At 33.7% G+C, this 19,683-nt stretch overlaps 1 protein-coding gene across 1 annotated transcript; it reads left to right on the top strand.

The window, feature by feature from the left end:
* The first annotated feature begins 9 nt into the window (after positions 1-9).
* LOC134264624 (receptor-type tyrosine-protein phosphatase kappa-like) lies at positions 10-18,251 on the top strand. Its single transcript, XM_062746903.1, has 22 exons — positions 10-184; positions 3,102-3,284; positions 3,362-3,556; positions 7,194-7,382; positions 7,743-7,845; positions 8,318-8,457; positions 9,103-9,299; positions 10,012-10,099; positions 10,308-10,384; positions 10,541-10,577; positions 10,777-10,874; positions 11,816-11,935; positions 12,032-12,180; positions 12,283-12,418; positions 12,536-12,685; positions 12,770-12,869; positions 14,395-14,465; positions 14,776-14,922; positions 15,702-15,833; positions 16,103-16,251; positions 16,532-16,667; positions 16,790-18,251. Exons 1-22 carry the CDS (start codon positions 166-168, stop codon positions 16,862-16,864), a joined length of 2,691 nt encoding a protein of 896 aa, XP_062602887.1. The 5' UTR covers positions 10-165; the 3' UTR covers positions 16,865-18,251.
* Positions 18,252-19,683: the final 1,432 nt, after the last annotated feature.

The raw sequence follows: 19,683 nt of genomic DNA, 5'->3' as shown, positions 1-19,683 counted from the left end.
CCGGATGTAGCAAAAAGAAATTTGTCCATCTCTCCTGATTATTCCTCATATGAATTCAACACAACAATACATTTTACATGTCCCGAAGGATTTATAATCCGGGGATATACACAAGCAGTTTGTGGACCAGAGGGGATCTTCATTAATAATAATCGTTCTGTATACATGCATCCATCATGCGAAGGTAACAAAAAAGCGTTGCACATTATAAGGCAGGAAAACTAACAATCAGCATTTTTAGCTCACCTGAGCCGAAGGCTCAAGTGAGCTTTTCTGATCACATTTTGTCCGGCGTCCGTCTGTCCGTCTGTCTGTCCGTCCGTCTGTCTATCCGTCTGTCTGTCCGTAAACTTTTCACATTTTCGACTTCTTCTCAAGAATCGCTGGGCCAATTTCAACCAAACTTACCACAAAGCATCCTTGGGTGAAGGGGATTCAAGTTTGTTCAAAGAAAGGGCCATGCCCTTATTCAAGGGGAGATAATTGAGAATAAGTGAAAATTTGGTGGTATGTTTTAAAAATCTTCTTCTCCAGAACCACTGTGCCAGGAAAGTTGAAACTTATGGGGAAACATCCTCAGGTAGTGTAGATTCAAGTTTGTTCAAATCATGTCCCCCGGGGGTAGGGCGGGGCCACAATGGCCGACCAAAGTTTTATATAGAAATATAGAGGAAAATTCTTTAAAAATCTTCTTTTCAAGAACAGCAGAGCCATAATTGCTCATATTGATAAGGAAGCATCCCCAGGTAGTGTAGATTCAAATTTGTTAAAATCATGACCCCCGGGGGTAGGGCGGGGCCACAATGGCCGACCAAAGTTTTACATAGAAATATATAGGAAAATTCTTTAAAAATCTTCTTCTCAAGAACAGCAAAGCCATAATTGCTCATATTTAAATGGAAGCATCCCCAGGTAGTGTAGATTCAAGTTTGTTCAAATCATGACCCCCGAGGGTAGGGTGGGGCCACAATGGCCGACCAAAGTTTTATATAGAAATATATAGGAAAATTCTTTAAAAATCTTCTTCATAAGAACAGCAAAGCCAGAATTGCTCATATTTATTAGTTAGATTCAAGTTTGTTCAAATTGTGACCCCCGTAGGTAGGGCGGGGCCACAATGGCCGACCAAAGTTTTATATAGAAATATATAGGAACATTCTTTAAAAATCTTCTTCTTAAGAACAGCAAAGCCAGAATTGCTCATATTTATTAGTTAGATTCAAGTTTGTTCAAATCATGACCCCTGGGGGTAGGGCGGGGCTACAATGGCCGACCAAAGTTTTATATAGAAATATATAGGAAAATTCTTTAAAAATCTTCTTCTCAAGAACAGCAAAGTCATAATTTCTCATATTTATATGGAAGCATCCCCAGGTAGTGTAGATTCAAATTTGTTCAAATCATGACCCCCGGCGTAGGGCGGGGCCAAACTTTTGGATTCAAATTTTTCAATAGTAGACCAATTACTACTTTTTCCTAGCCACAATGCTCGGGTGAGCGGTGTGGCCCATGGGCCTCTTGTTTTAATTTAGAAAGAAAGGGATCTCATTATACACATCTTTTTTCTCCCTTTTAGTACTAAAAGATTTAAAAATTGTTTTTAATTGTCTGAAAAATATATTTTGTATGATATTGTTCCTTTTGATAAGTACATGTGTATTAACTTACCTCATCCCTTTGTCATGTTGTCAATAAAATATGTTCAAAACAAAACAAACTAGACATCATTGAGATGGTGGCCATCTCAAAGGGCCCCGCTTTCAACAATGAACAGGAAAATGTAAGGTAGTTTAAAAGGGATCATTTTGAAGAGGAACATTTGTGTAATACAGTAAAAGGTCATTTAGTACAACCTCACGGATATTGCAAATTTACCATTAAATATCGAAGTTATCTTGTATCCCCAGTTATATAAATTTACTGGAATTAAAGGGAAAGAATTATGCACCAAAGATTTTAAACAGAGAGGGTAATTCTGACCATGACCTAGAAACTTCGACCAAGGTCACTGCATATCCATTGACCAGTGGATCTCTTTGAGTGAAGTAATAGCCAGACTGGGCTAACATGAGAGAAATATGCTCCGGACAAGGATTTTTTATATAATTCTGCTATGACCTTGACCTTTGACCTAGAAATCTGGTTCAAAATCACTGCATGCCAGTTACCAAAAGACACTCTCTGGGTGAAGTATGAGGCAGTTTGGGCCATGGAGAGAGAAGATATGCTCCGGACAAGGATTTTTCATATAATTCTGCTATGACCTTGACCTTTAACCTAGAAACCTGGTTCAAAGTCACTGCACACCGGTTACCCAAAGGCACTCTGTGGGTGAAGTATGAGCCAGATTAAGGCAAGGAGAGAGAATATATGCTCCGGACAAGGATTTTTCATATAATTCTGCTATGACCTTGACCTTTGGCCTAGAAATCTGGTTCAAGGTCACTGCACACCGTTTACCCACAGGCACTCTGTGGGTGAAGTATGAGCCAGATTGGGCCAAGGAGAGAGAAGATATGCTCCGGACAAGAATTTTTCAAATAAATTTGCTATGACCTTAAACTTTGACCTAGAAACATGGTCCAAGGTCCCAAAGGCACTCTGTAAAGTATGAGCCAGATTAAGCCAAGGAGAGAGAAGATATGCTCCGGACAAGGATTTTTCATATAATTCTGCTATGACCTTGACCTTTGACCTAGAAACCTGGTTCAAGGTCACTGCACACCGGTTACCCAAAGGCACTCTGTGGGTGAAGTATGAGCCAGATTGGGCCAAGGAGAGAGAAGATATGCTCCGGACAAGAATTTTTCATATAATTCTGCTATGACCTTGACCTTTGAAATAGAAACCTGGTTCAAGGTCACTGCACACCGGTTACCCAAAGGCACTCTGTGGGTGAAGTATGAGCCAGATTGGGCCAAGGAGAGAGAAGATATGCTCCGGACAAGAGATCTCGGACGGACGGACGGACAGCCGGACGGACGGACGGACGGACGGACGGACAGACTGATCACTATAGGGCGCCCGCCAAGCGGGGCCCTAACTAACCTCAACCCCAACCCTTATCTATAAGTAGTTATATATTTAATTTATCTTTATAGCTATAACTTGTTCCAGTGCTGACAATCTATCGGATATAATAAAGACTCCTTCAAAGCTAAAGTTTAACTACCATGAGAGGATAAACTTTTCTTGTGCAAGTGGATACTCTCTACAAAAACCAACAACAGCTGTGTGCGAAAAGTACGGGCTCCGATATACAGATGGATCTCCGAATTGTATAGGTAAAATGTGTAATACATAAAGTTCTTTTGTCTATTTTATCGCGTTTACTAACTCTTTATCTTTCAACTTTTTTTAGAAATACAATGTAACAGCTCAACTGTATCAAGCAACAACCTGTTACTAGATCCTCTAGAAGAAATTTATGCATTTAATGTGACCATAACCTTTTCATGTATACAAGGGTACAACCTAAAAGGCTCTAAGTGGGGAAAATGTTTACAAAACAACGTCTTTGTTTTTATGCCTGACAATGAAAAGCCATATTGTGAAGGTAAAACTGTCTTCCATCATGCACACAAACATCTGAAAGCAAGGAAATCTAATTCAAGATGATCCAAAATTAATGACAATCCATGTAGCGCAAATTATTATTGATACAATGTACGAGGGTTGTCCCAAAAAAGTCGTATACAATGTTTATAACTTTTTAAACATGCAACCAATATTAACAAAATTTTGCATAGATATAATATGATCTATGTTCTTTAAAATTATAGATTTATTAGGACGATTAAAAAAGTGGTCAATAAGGTCTCTCTGCGTACGGACAAAATTCGGAATAATTTACGTATATAATTATTACATTTGCTTTTATTTCTTTAGTACTGTTTAAAACATTGAACTCAAATTTAAATCAGTGAAATCAGAATCAAAATCTAAATAATAAGTCAAAATTTTAATATAAATAGCATTGAAAACAGACGATTGGTGTCATGATTTTCAAAGTGTTGTTGGAATTGATTTTGATGAAAATGACGTCGTCAAACGCATAACCGGCGCACGGATATATAATAAATAGTTTTGAATAAGGTTTGTATACATCAGAGACAGGATTAAAATGGTACAGAAGTGACATTACACACTAGATATTAATAGGGAAGTTATTTTTAAATGGCATGAGATTCATTAAGAGTTTTTCCTCTTCTTCTTTCTTCTTCTTTTCTTGTCATAACAAAAAGTAACATTTTATAATCATGCATTTCAAATTTCATGATGATATCACATTTAATAAGAAAATTATGAAAAAAATAAATAAAGCATGTAATTCAAAGAAATTTAATTCCGCATAGAGAAAATTAAACTGTATTTCTTCTGTCTACGACTTTTTGGGACAACCCTCGTATTTCTATTCTAAAATTATTTCAGTCCCTTAATTAACACTTCGTGTACCATGCATTGAATAATATAATATTTTTCTTGTTAACAACTTGAAAGTAAATCATGCCTTCACGTCTCATCACTGCTTGACGATTGGTGATACATGCATCCTTTAATAATGTTGGCTTCGCAGAATCTATGCCTGTGCGGTTCACCTTTTTAAGTTTTGTTTAAAATAACAAATATATATGTATAATAAATAGAGACGAGTCTCGGCTTATGGAACGCCGTCACTGCCTTATAGCAGAACACTACTATTGCATTGTGTCAACCTTCCATTACATTATGTCAACTCTTTATGACATTAACCCACCCTACTATTGCATTGTGCCAACCTTCCATTACATTATGTCAACTCTTTATGACATTAACCCACACTACTATTGCATTGTGTCAACCTTCCATTACATTATGTCAACTCTTTATGACATTAACGCACACTACTATTGCATTGTGTCAACCTTCCATTACATTATGTTAACTCTTTATGACATTAACCCACACTACTATTGCATCGTGTTAACTTTCCTTTACAGTATATCAACTCTTTATGACATTTACACATACTACAATTTTATTTCGTCAACTTGCATTTCGTTATGTTTACTTTTCATGACAATCTTAGTTTTTATTAACTGATGTGAAAAGCTCATGCCATACTGTGCGCACTCTTCTACATTATGTCGATTCACTATTACGTTATGCGAACGCGGGTATCCTCGGCCTTTATATGAGCATAACGTATTTTCCGCGTTCCGCAAGCACTAAAATGGCGGGAGAGAAAACTGTCGTAGAAGAGATTCTCAGCGATTTCGGAATGACATCTTTAAATGAAAACTTTAAGCGACAAATGATTGACAATCTTGAAACATGCAAAGCCTTAACACTGCGACTGTGAATTAAAGTCACGTCGAAATTCAATGGTGTTTACTTTAATCTGATAATTATATAAATCAAATATTATGAGGCGTGCAGCAATCATTTTTTCTTTTTATTTTGAATTTTTTTTTTTTTTTTTTTTTTTTTTTTATAAAAGTCTTAAACTTTGTAGGACATTGCATAAGTTTCACATTAAGTTTAGCTGAATTAAGTTGAAAACTTTTTCTATAAAACTATAAAGCCTGAAAGCTTCTCCGCTTTCCGCCCTTGGTCTCCAACCATATACCGTCCCCCTTCCTTGTTCAAGATTCCCATATCTGCCACTGATATGTGTCCATGCATGCTTACTAAGGCATATTCAATTGATTTAGATGAGCGACTGGTAGATTTTTGTAATAGAATTCTGGCCCTGGAATGATTAAAAAAAATTACTAACTCCAGTGACGTAGCATCATTTTTTTGAAAGAGGAGGTCAGCCAGTAAAAAAAAATCATTTATCCGAAAAAAATAGACAAGCCAAGAAAAAAAATGTCCAAGCCCGAAAATCCTATTTCGGGGAGAGTGGTCCAACTTCAATCAATCCTATTTTTTTCCAGATATATTATATTACCCTTAGTGGACTATATTTCAACAAGAAGTGGGGGGGGCTGTACAGTTTCAATGAACATTACATTTTCTATAGTAAAGTTATGTCTGGGAAAAGAGGGGGGTTGATATTATGTACCTGTAATTTGTCCTAATCAATCACGACCCCCCCTTCTTACCAGTCATTAAACCACGGTCGTCAACATTTATTATATACTAGATATACAGCTTTGAGATAATTTAAATGTATTTTTGCATCAGGTAATGAACTTGGAATCCACATGATAAAGAGTTAACACAATATAAAGATATTTTTAAATCACATAAGAAAGAGTTGGCATAACGTTATAATATATCCACATCACGGTATGGAGTTTTGACATAATGTAATAAAGTGTTGATATAATATAAAGATATGTTCACATTATGTTATACACTTTTTACACCACGTAATAAAGCACTAACATAAAGGTAAGATGTGTTCACCTCACATCATGATGCCCTCGCCGTAAAATAAAGATAAATCCATATCACGTAATAATACTTTGATATAATAGAAATATACACTCTCAAAAAGGAATGGGCTTTTGACTTCATGATATGATAAGTTTAATCATAAAACACAATTTACTTGACGTAATGCAATTTTGACCTCACATATTAAAGAAATGAAATGATGTAAAGAAACATTCATTTCACGTAATAAAGTTTTAACACAATGTAAACACATTATCACTTCACATAATGAATTTTTTACTTCAAGTTATGAAGTGCTGACATAATGAAAGGATGTATTTACTTCATGAAATGCAGCATTGACATGATGTTAAGATATATTTTCATCATCCCATAAAAAATGGACATAACGTAAAGATATGTTCACATCACGTAATGATAAATTGACGTAATAAATGCATAGTTGTATGCTATAAGGCAGTGATGGCGTTCCATATCGGCTGATAATATTTTTCTTGTGATATTATTTATCAATGTTACCTTCGACTACATGCAGTACATACAATTAAACTATAAAAATGCATCTAAGATTTTAATGCAAACGCAGCACCGCTTGAAAAAAATCTAAATCGTTGAAAAATACCAGGTAGGTAAAATTAAAGGAGAGACCCAAACGGGATATCAGGTGTAAGTTTCAGAAGAAACTGATGACAAAAAATTACGCAACGTCAAGAGATCTGTGTCTTTTACTTTTCGTATCCCCAGGTATGATAGGAATTTTGGGTACCAATTCCATGGGAGAAAATCGTGCCTTTGTTTTCTTTTCACAGATATAACATGCAACGAATCGGCTATAGAAGTTGAAAATCTTTTAATTGATACGTCAGTTATCTACAAATACAATCAAGTAAAAGAATTTAAGTGCAAAGAAGGTTTCATTAACAATGGATCAAAGATGGGGACATGCAAAGCTCAAGATGGTTTTGAATTTTCATCCAGTGGTCAACCTTTTTGCAAAGGTATGAAGCTTCCTCTATTTTTCAGGATATAATTCACATTGTATCAAATTATTTTCATAAACAGAAAGCTAATGATAACTTTTAGCTAAAAAATGGAAACAAGAATCTTGACTGCAAAATAATGATATTAACAATTATTACTGAAATTCATAAGGAGAAAAAAGATTTCTCTCTACTGGGGAAAATGAAAGAAGCGTGGATATATTTGTGCCTAACTACCAATATCAAATACTAAATATATTTCCGTTTGGAAATTATACTTTTTCGAGATGTTGTGGGAATATTTAGCTAAAACAAGAGGAACCATGATAAGATCGATGTTTAGCTTATAAGAGGTTTACATCGCTTTGATTTGTGCAGAGAAAGTCGGTCATTTTCAAACAGTTATTGGAGACTTTACTGGGGGGATACTTGGTGGCATTGGTATATTGGTATTTATTTTTTTGGCACTGATGCTTCTGAGGTATGTTGTTTTTATCATTGTTTCATGAAAATTGCATTTCATTTGTAACATATACATGTATGTAGTATTTATTTAAATATATGGGGGTTTTTTTACCTTGCACACCATGGTTTTTTTTTCCAGTTCGTAAAAGCAACACTGTCTAGGTACAAATGGTACATTTCTAAAAAAAAATTATTCTGGTTGTAGCACATCTTTTAATTGGATAAGGTATTTGGTTTATATCGCATAATATTCCCTACGTCACCATGACTTACGTCATAGCAGTATTATTCCGCTTGATGTAACTTTTAAAATATGCTCTATTTAAACGGTTTTTTTAAAGGAAAATATATTTTATTGACTGCAATAATTGACGATAATTAAATCATAAGAAATCTTTTTAATAGTTACCAAAGTTATTCTGTTAACAATTTATCCCTTATGTTATACTGCTAACATAGACCTAATTCTGAATGTACCGCTATTAAAGGAGGAAATCAAAAATAAAAACCACTGCTAATGCCCCTCCCCAAGACAACGAGCAAATGCTTAGCAACTTAGATAATCAATATGCAGCGGTTGACCCACTGAGGAAAAAAGAAGAAATTATAATTTCTGACCTAACAACAGGCAAGTCATTGCATTTGTAATTCAAATATTTAAAGTAACATTTTATGTACAAGTTTATTCCTTTTCAATTTCTTTGCATACCATTTAATGAAAATAAATCACTTGTGTTATAAGTTTTCAAAGGAATGCATGTGTCCTCTTCTTTTTGGCATAAAAGAGGTAAATTCAAAATATGGTCATCTACTATTTTACTACCGGATTTATACTACTTCTTCGTGTAGTAACCTACAAGTACAATAAAAAAAATCATAGATAGTAAAACTGCAATGCAATCACAAATATCCCTATCCCTCAAAGTTGGTCTCAATTTGCTTGGCAGGTGACATAAAATTGCCTTCGAAATACTGTGAAATCACAAAATTTCGTGGGGTTTAATTTTCGTTGTTTTCGAGGTATGAGGAGACCCACGAATTCATGTCCACCACGAAATGTAAAATGTTACATAAATAACTACTCAACAATTCTTCATCCACGAATTCAAATCCCCATGAACCAAGAGTTTTTCCTCAAACCATGAAAATTTGACCCCACGAAAATTTGTGATTTTACAGTATGTATTTTATATAGATGTAGCTATTTTAATGATTTTTTGTATCATTTAATACAATATTTAACATTAATGGAATTATTTGAATTTTTCTGTAGAGATAAACGACGGATCACAAACATATGAAAACGTGAGCGCCACAAATAAAGATAGTTTGAATACACCAGATCAGAATGTTTACTATGAGTTTTTACCAGAGTCAAAGCCATCGGAAACTGCCATCAAATTATCCCTGTTCAAGGACCACGTGGAGATCAGAAAGAGAGAGAACAATTTCTTCAGCAATCAATTTAAGGTTAATGTTCATTATCGATAAACCATTCAATTTTGTATTTGTTAACGTTCATTCCTTCTTTAAATTTCTGTTATGCATGTATTAAATAAAAGCATTCATAAATTCTTATCAGCAGGGATTGCGTGTGCAAAATATTAACAACACTATTCTCCGCTTGATGAGTTATCCTTATCAAAAAGTCTTTTATCACAAGTAGTCTTCTTTCCAATATTGCAAGAAAAACGGACAGAAAATAGAATGTTTAGAAAAGAGACCCTTTTTGCTTTGAATGTAACTTAAAAAGGTTCCATCAAGATACAAGATTATTATTACTTTTTTTTATCATTAACACATAGTAAATCACGGAAGTCTGTAGGTGCCAGGTAAGAAAAAATATTTTACTACAAGAAACTTAATTATTAAGCGGCGGCTAAACAAATTACTGGTGGCTGCCACACAATTTCTAGCGACCGCCAGATTTTTAATGCAGACAACAGAAAGTTACAGGATGACAGTCGCATATGTATCAGATAATTATTTGACGACCACCACACTTTTTTTTTAAATTGCATCCACCGCCATTGCTGAAGTATTTTTCAAAAAAATATTGATAGACCTGAACCGTGCAGGATGATTGTTTTTTTTACTTTATATGAGAGAGAGAGAGAAAGATTTAACCACACTGCCACTTGGTTTTGTAAAGAAAGCCTAACAACAGTATTTTTCACTTCAGAAATTTTATAATGGTCTTCAGTTTCCGGCCACGGCTGCTGTAGCGTCTGGCAATAAGTCGAAAAACAAATACAAACACGTCTATCCATGTAAGAGTTCATTCTGATTTACTAGTATCTTTATGATATGTATTTCCTCCTTTAATGATAAAGAATCTTTTTAAGTAATAGGAAAAAAATTAATACTCTGTACGTACTAGTATTGTTTTGCTGCAACTATCTTGCTTTTCATAATTTTTATGAAAATGTTTGAATGATTAACTTTTTTTTTAATTTAATTTTTAAATAATATAAATAGACGATGAAACACGTGTTAAGCTAAACGTAGAAAATGATCCTGAAAAATCAGATTTCATCAACGCATCCTATATACACGTATGTATGCTATTACAGACCTATTTCAAATTAAAATCAAACAATTGTGTAAATAATCACTCGTATGTTATTTCATAAAAAACTTCTTAGGAGTCATTTGTCGTAACTAATTAATACCTTATGCATAATAATTTTTTAACATTAATCTGATCGCAGGGATATGGAAAAGTAAAGGCATATATTGCTGCACAAGGTATATAATGCAATCCATTAATGATATATAAAGTAATAATAATTGATAAAATATGAATCTGTACTCAAATTATTTTTAAAGAAATTATTTTTTTTATATAAAATAACGAGCTATATGAGTAATTCAATGCGTAATGATTTGTTGCTACTGTTGGGATCTTTAATTTCAATATCACAGTATTCTACTCTATTCTATCTAGGGCCTTTGGTAGATACTATTGAAGACTTTTGGTCACTGGTATGGAATGAAAATTGTGGGAAAATTGTGATGCTTATAAATTTAAAGGAGAATGACAAGGTAATATGAAGATTTAAAAACAAATAGAACAATCTGTTTACAAACGTTTTCCCCTAATATTGTTTCGCGGAATTGTTGTTTATCCCACAGGTCTTCAAATCCTCTAAAACGACACTCAAAACTGAGGGAAAATAATATAAATTTAGACTTTTTCAGATAGGTTACCCAAAATTGTCAATAAAATTTTCATAGATTGAATAAATTTAAAATTACACTTTCGAGTCATACCTCCATATACTAGGAGTATATTAGGAAACTACATTGCCACCAAATTTTTAATTCCTAAATTGCGTAGAATATGCTGAAATCGATTGTTTAAAAACTTTTTTTCAAAAAAGACCTTTTTATTGCAATCATTAGAGTGATCCAAAAAATATATTTTTGTTTAACGAGGCTGGGGTGTGGCAACCATTTTCAGACTATTTTGATCTCCTTTAAAAGAAGAGCTCCATATAAAGGTATACAAAAATGATTAAATTTTAAAACTACAATGTATGATTTTTTTCTTTGCCAAATGATAGTTGACAGCTTAAAATACCGTATCTAAAAAAAAAAATACGTTAAATCTGGTGGTTAATTTATGGATAATTTGTTGACCCCCCAGCCTCCTTAAATTGATTTAAGGAATCGCTGTCTAGATTGTGGGTATCACAGGGCATCAACGATACAGTTGCATAAAATCTTCTCATGCTTCCAATTATCGTAGATGCCCCTTGCATAACCAACATAATTGACAGTGATTCCTTATATTTCCATTCCATTCTGAAATAAAAGTGTTATTTAGATTTTTGAAGAAATGGAGTCTAATCAAAATCACACGAGGCCTCCCATGTCAATTTAGATAGACCTCCCCCACTGACGTCAGTTATAAAGACAGCTGCATGAGATTATATGCCTCCTTAGCTCTTGATCTTTCCCTAAAAATGGAAATGTTCTTTCAGATAAAATGCATCCAATACTGGCCTGAGAAAGGCCTTATGAAGAAAGGAGAATTAATCATAGAAGTTGTAGATACTGAAGAGTTTGCAGACTTCATAATTCGGACATTTTGCTTTAAAAAGGTAATATGTATTTCAATTTCTATTTAATTTCTTAGTGCCTTATTGTATCTACAGTAATGATATCTTGAGATGATTTACATCTGTTTTAATTACCAGGAAAATAAACAGAGAATAATTCGACATTTTCACTTTACGGCATGGCCAGATAAAGGAGTTCCTCTCTACGCCTCATCTCTAGTTCATTTTCACTCAAAAGTGAAAAATACTATTGCTCAGGGCAAAGGTCCTATGGTTGTACATTGCAGGTTTTTTTTTTCTTTTCATTGTTCCTTTTTCTAATGTTCTGTGTTTTGCGGCTTTGTTTTGCACTTGAGGAATCCTATTTTGATATTCTTTTGCTAATTTAGTGCAGGTATTGGTAGAACTGGTAGTTTTATTGCGTTGGACTTCCTGATTCAGCAGGCCAAAGAATCGGGCTTTATAGACGTGTTTAGATGTGTGGAAACATTGAGACGACAACGAGTCAATATGGTGCAGACTTTGGTACGCGTTTTGATATTTAGCTTAAAACATTTAATTTTCTCGTTATGTATACACATAGTGATAAATCTTTTGTATCTTGCAGTAGTATTTACAAAGCTTCTTTATTTTATGTTAAAGGAGCAATATATATTTCTTCACGATGCCCTTGTTGAAGCATTAATGTGTACATCGTCCGTTCCTTCAACGACCGAGTTTTCTCAGATTTACCAAAATCTGATGAAAGTAGACCCAAAAAGTGGCAAAAGAAATATTGACCAATATTATGAGGTAAAGCGCACTCGAATTGTTTTAGAAAGTTCCTTTATTTCATAGAGGTACATGGGTAACAAAATGTGTTAACTAATTTTGTAGAACCTGAGTACTGGTTGTGCTGAAATCCCTCAAGCTGCCTACGACTTTGCTAAGAAGCAAGAAAACAAAAGAAAGAACAGATACAACAATATTTTACCAAGTATTTTTATATTAAATAAGCATAGTTTAATTTTTTTTTACATGGAATGATCTTCTTTGATAAGAGATTGCTTGGCAATTATCTCTACGTCAACACCTGCATAAGCACATAATTATATGCATGTTTGTTATACCTCTGAGAATTTTTTCTATAAAAAATTTGACGAATAAACATGCTATTTTTTTCCAAACGTTCCCTACCATGAAATAGTTTTTGTGCTATCTGTTCATGGTGAAATAGTTATCGAACTATTAACGGCAGCATTATGTTTCCCTCGCTTTTCATCTCGGAAACTTATTGTTTTAACCGGATCGTGCCATTAGATTATGCCGTAACAAAAGTACAGTCAGCATCGGTATAATAAACCACCCATTTACTCACTATTAGGACAATAGCAAGTTTATCGTCCCATCTGGCTTTCTTTGGGGACGATAAACTTGCTATTGTACTCATAGCCAGTAAATTGGTGTATAATGTACATGTAACTAGGTAGGTAGGAACATGTTAGTGCCATTGTATGTATGTAAGACGACTCCATTTTTGTTTTTCTATAACTGTTGGACAATTTACAACTCAAAATTTTAAAGACTAAAGACCTGCTTCAATGAAGAAAAGTCAAGTTTATTCAGCTTTTGAAAGAAAATAGGAGTATGCACACATTTCGTATTGGGATGGCATTTGAATTTTATTTAGTAACCAATTAACAAGATACATGTAGGATTGCAGATGTTAAAGCTCTAAATTCGCAAGGTGCTTAATCTTTCGTTTCGGTTTCTAATCTTATAGAGGAACATGCAGATAGATCTTCAGATGATACAATATAAAAAGATCCCGTTTCGCAGTAGGTGTTGACAAGAAAAAAGATCCCTTACTGCTCAATTGTCCTGACACAGAGTATAGGCCTAAATTTGCAGCCCTCACCGCAAGAGGTTACGTCTCAGTATGAGTGTATAATTTTCTAGAGGTATATTGAACAATAAATAAACAATGAAAAGAGAAGGTCTGCGATAGCCAACTGACATACAATGTTATTTATTATGTATACAGTCTTGCTTAAGTTATAGACCATAATCAGCTTCTTATGTCTAGTTAATATGGGCAGTAAAACTGATTGACAATCAATCTAAAGCTGATTGTTTATAGTAACATACGATTTCGCTGTGAATTTCGCTGTGAATTTACAGGTACTGAAACCTGTAGTTTTTTTTATTTATCCGAGAATGATTTTGAAAATATACATACATAATAATATAGTTTTTATAGTTGAATCGATGGATGGTTGGAATAAAACCATACAAAATTGCGTGTTAAAAAATTGCAGATAAAGTTCTAATTTGTCTATTTTATATTGATCAACATTTCTATTTAGGATTAAAGATGTGATACATACTTTTAAAAGAATTACCTTTATATATGTCCAACAATTCTTTGATAATTGCTTTGCTCATTGATTGGGGTTTATTCATTCTATGTTTATTGTAACATATCTTCAGAAGACAATCTATGTTATGTTAAACTTTTATAGTAGATTCATCAATGCCACAGATTTGGGATGAAAGATACAAGCCCATCTATATCAACGCCGTTTTCCTGCCAGTAAGCCAAGTATTTTTGTCCTATTACGTCTAAACATTTTTAGTGTGTTTTCCCCAATTATAAACAATACGAATATGAACACAAAACAATATGAACATAAGTCAGAAAGAGGACCCCTTAAAAAGATATTAGAATTCCTCACATTGTTAATCATTTTTAGTCTTTTTAAACAATGTATCTTTTTACTTAATGTACCTTGTGAAAGTTACCAATAACGCTTCACGAAATGTTTATATTTAAACAATTATCTTTGTTTATTTTATGTACCTGTAAGTGTGTAAATTACCAGTATTTTTAATGTATATTTCAGGCCTACAAAAACAGGCACTCGTTCATAGTGACACAGATACCTCTCAGAGAGACCGTTGTTGACTTTTGGAGGCTAGTTTACCAGCAACGTGTTTCTACAATCGTTCTCCTCGGTGAAGTAGAAGAAAATGTGTCAAATTTGGAACAGGTTTTCAATTATGTATTTTATATATAACGTATTAGAAATACAATTTTTTGAAAAATGAAATCAATTTTTTTTTTTATAAAATTGATGTTTTAATTTTCAACGATAGAAATATCCCGAACACTGTTTGACTTTAATTTGAACTTCTGCGCATACAGTTGCCCGCGTGCCGCAGTGGTTATAGCGTCTGCTCTAAGAGTCGCGAAGTAAGGAGTTGATCCTTACGTCGCGGGTTCAAATCCCACTGTGGGACGTTGAGACCGGTCCTTCGGATGAGCCTGTATAAACCAAGAGCCCGTGTCGCAGTAGGTGTTGGCATGAACAAAGATTCCTCCTTGCTCAATGGTCCCGAGTGCCGAGTATAGGACAGAATTTGCAGCTATCCACCGGCAAGTGGTTGCGTCTCTATATGAGTGAAAGATTTTCGAGAGGACGTTAAACAACATAAAATCAATCAATCGTCGCATACATTAAGCATATCATGTGTGGTCAAGATTCGTTGATATTTTCACACTAAGTTACACACTGAGGTTTCAAAAAATCTCTAAGTTGTTTAAAGTTTCAAAGTGAATATAAGATTTTTTATTTTTCTCGATTTTGTTTTAAAATTTGACAGTTAATTGAATATTTATTTAAGTTTTTCAAAACAAGAAATTAGAAACTTATTAACACTAACGAAGAGACGTTGTTACCTGTTTAAAATGTTATTATTATTTAGTTGTCAATTTTATCATCATTCTTTTATTATTACTTCATAGAAAATAAGGATACCTTTGTTGTAGAATATTGGAAAATATTGGTTAGAAGGCACTGATAGTATTCAGTATGGACCTTTTAGTGTAACCAAGAAAATTTCAACACAAGAAGATGAAAATTACAATGTTATTACCCTTATCCTCAGTGCAGAGCAACGGGTAAAATCATTACAATTGATGTGTATGGAATACATTTCTAAATATTAAGAAGCAATTTCGCCTACATTTAGACTTTATTTTATTAAAAACTTGTTTTGTTTTTCTTAAAATCATCCATTGATTACAAACGGTTTCTGCGAAAGATTTTTTTTAAATTATATATGTATTTTAATTGTATTTTTTTTAATTCGTTTTATCGTTTTCTTTTGTATTTAAAACTAACAAACAATTTTTACACAACCTTACTTATATAAACTATTATTTATTAGGAAGAAAGGATGATCACAGTATTTAAATGCAAGTTCTGGAGAGATTCCGAGACAATTCCGCCGTCCATTTCACCAATTTTAAAGTTAATAAATGATGTAGAAATGCATCATAATAAGAACAACACAGGACCTATCATTGTTCAGTGCCTGTAAGATTTGTGACCTTTTAGATTAAAATTATGTTTTAATATTTGATATTCGACATAAAACTTAAACAGCTTAGAAAACTTTTACAGATTCTACTGAATATCTTCCTTAGCGGGGTTGAAATTGAATTTTCACGTGATCTTTTTAAGAGGAATTGCTGATGAATTTGTAAATTTAGGTTGTTTTAAAAGTATAAATAAGTGGATGTTTTTCTGTGCTCTAAGTGTTCAGTAGTTTCAAAGAAAATATTACACGAAAAAATTATTGATTTTTTTTTTATAGAAATGGGGCTGAGAAAAGCGGTTTGTTTTGTGTTTTGCAAGTCGTGTTGGAAAGAATGAAAATAGAACAAGATGTAGCTATCCACCAAGTTGTTCAGCACATGCGAAGCGTGAGACCGAGCATAATTTCAAATATGGTACTGTATCAATTTCTTGAAGTTCGTCGGTGTATAATACTGAACATACATCATTTTTTAAACTAATAAATGTCATTGTGTTTCTACATGTATATTTTTCACTACAACCTTTGCATTTTCAGGAACAGTTCAAGTTTTGTTATGATGCTGTTATGGAATTCATGAAACAGTATGACGCCTATTCCAACTTCCAATGAGATGCACTTATCTTTTCTAAGAAGTGAAATATAACATTGTTTATTGCTGCTTGATGATAATTTATGTCAGCATTGTAATTATAAGCTTAGGAATGATCTTTTTATATATTTAAGAAGATAAAAGAGAATTTATGCAACTTTATAATCGCACTGCTTTAAATACTGCAGTATTTCTTATACTGAAACAACTTTTAGTTCTTTTTTATTATTTTGATTATTTATTTTTTCTTACATTTATATTTTTGGTATGTATTGTCATTTATTAACAGAAAATTTCTCTTCCTGATATAATAGAATTATAGAGAGAGTACAGTGAAGTTTGTATGCATGTGTATTCAGTGAAAAGCAAGACCTGGTTTTTATTTTTTGATAAAAAAAAAAGTTATCTTTGAGTGTGCACAAATGTGAGATTTTTCTGTCAAAAAAAAAGAAAACACAATTTAAAGAAACTGTTGGGGGATACTATAATTATTTCCAGTCTTTTATATAACATAATGTAGGACTTTCCGTTATTATTATTTTTTGACATGCTTATCTTTTATTTATTACTTTAAGAAATGAAATGTATCTTAGGAGATAGTCAAACTATGTATGGAATGCTATAAAACATTTATAGTTGAATATTGAAGATCTAATCTATTTTCCAATTCTTTATTTCACGTTTAACAGCTTACATCACCACTTCCAGTCAGGACCTCCACTTGAACGCACTACCCATGCCAATGACACATGACCAAACTCTTGCGCACAAGCTTTTTCACACAACACAATCACACTCATTAGATAGCATCAATCTCAAAATAAATAAATTGCTAAAAGGAAATTACTGTCCAAAATATTGCTAGAAAACATTTACAATCTACAGTCTCAGATATAGAGAATTCACAATCAATCACATTCACAAGAAACAAGTTTTACATTTCAAAGACCTCAAAACGTTGCGCTAATTTCCTAGTACGGGTTGACATTCTCAGTTACAGAGTTACTGTATTAGATGACGGGACATAGTCACTATTGTAAGTAGACTCAAGAGTCTGTTCACTAGAAGTCTCTGAAATATCAGATGCACTTTCCGGTTCCTGATATTTTTAACGAATGTAGTATTTCGCCTTACTGAAACTCCCTCCGCCAATTTTACGACACAGCTGTTTCCTTTTTGTGTACAAGTTTATATGACTCAGTATGATACGGCGTGTTCATTTTATCCTTGACAGCGTTCTTCAAGAGGGTCGAATCTCCTGGCCCTATCACAATCCACTGCAATGCGTTTCTCGTCGATATAAAGCTTGTTATTGTATTTGAAATTCTCATCCTTATCACGCACTCCATCATCATAAACATTTTCTTATAGATTTACTTGCGGGAGCTTGGTTCTCAGTATACGACGGAGCAAAAATTCTGCAGGTGGTTCTCCTGTTGTATTATCAAGTGTCGTTCTGTATGCAAATATATGTTTGTGGACATCCGTCTTCCAATTCTTAGACTCTGCTGCGCTATTCGAATTCTTTTCAACGATCTGTTCTACCACCCCGTTTGCTGACGGATGTAACGGTGTAACTGCTCGGTGCTTGATACAGTTATCTGTCAAATAATCCTTAAACAACTTTAATCTGATTAGGGGTCCATTGTCTGAAATTATTGGTAATGAAAGTCCACATCCAGTGTATTAATCATGTTATCCTTTGTAATACCAGTATCCTTGGTAATATCAATCTCATAGTATCGGCTGTAATAGTCAACAACGGCTAATACATATTGTCCAAATCTTAACGGTCCAAAAATGTCAATTACCAATTCTTGTCATGGTAATTCTGGCAAGGGTGTAGGACTAATTGGTTCTGGTTTCGGAAATGCAATGGTAACCTGACATCCACGACACGATTTTACATACGTCCCTACTTCCTTATCCATCCAAGGCCACTAAACCTCGTATTTGCTGTTTTGTACCAACATTTCATTAATGACCCTGGTGTACACACTGTACATACTGTACACACTGCTTCCTCAGATTTATCGGAATCACTATTTTGGATCCACGTAACACCACGTTTCCAATACAAGAAAGTTTATATCCGAGTAGGTAATAATTAACACATGATTTATCCCACTTTCCCTCTTTGACAAATTTCCGAATTCTAACAAGTTTTTCATTCCTCCTTGAATCTTTTTCTACTTGGCGAGTGGACAATTACTGAGGGGTGGCATCCCTTGCAATAATTTCACATATTAATCAGTGTCTCTTGAATTACTGTTTTATACAGGTGTCTTGTCCTCCAAATGTGATAATGCATCTGCGATATTCTGATGTCCAGGTGGGTAACATAATTTGAAGTTGTAAGCCATAAGTTTTAATAGCCATCGTTCAATTTTTGCATTAGGTCTGGATTGTCCTCCATAAAGCACTTCTGATGGCTTGTGGTCTGTGATTAATTCAAAATCAAATTATCAAAATCCCGTATAGATAGATATGGGACTTCTTGCATGCCCATACAACTGCCAAAGCTTCTTTCTCTATTGTCGAATAATTGCTTCGGCAGCTGATAATGTTCAACTAGCATAACTGATGACCCGTGTTTCACTCTTGTTAACTTGAAATAGGGCAGCTCGCGGGTCTATATTGCTTGCACCTGTCGAGTTTCTTCTGCATCTATTCTGTAATGCTAAAAGTTTTTCACACTTGAAAAACAACTCTATAAAGTGTCAAAAATTTTCTTCTGTTCAGCTGTCCAGATAAACTTCACATTTTCCTTTGTCAGCCTTCTGGTGGTTCTGCCACAGTAGCGAGCACTAATGTTCACAAGTTCAAGGAAACTTTTCAC

The sequence above is a fragment of the Saccostrea cucullata genome, unplaced genomic scaffold, assembly GCF_032062105.1.
Source record: "Saccostrea cucullata isolate Sc308-1 unplaced genomic scaffold, CSIRO_AGI_Scuc_v1 ctg10895, whole genome shotgun sequence".
NCBI lineage: Eukaryota > Metazoa > Mollusca > Bivalvia > Ostreida > Ostreidae > Saccostrea > Saccostrea cuccullata.
The sequence above is the reverse complement of the archived record's forward strand: the minus strand, read 5'-3'. Positions and strand labels throughout refer to the sequence as shown.

Bases quoted from the DNA above. Each gene is read 5' to 3' on its own strand.
- LOC134264624 (XM_062746903.1), top strand. The intron at 3,285-3,361 runs GTAAAATGTGTA...AACTTTTTTTAG, and splicing joins TGGATCTCCGAATTGTATAG to AAATACAATGTAACAGCTCA. The intron at 7,383-7,742 runs GTATGAAGCTTC...TGATTTGTGCAG, and splicing joins TGGTCAACCTTTTTGCAAAG to AGAAAGTCGGTCATTTTCAA.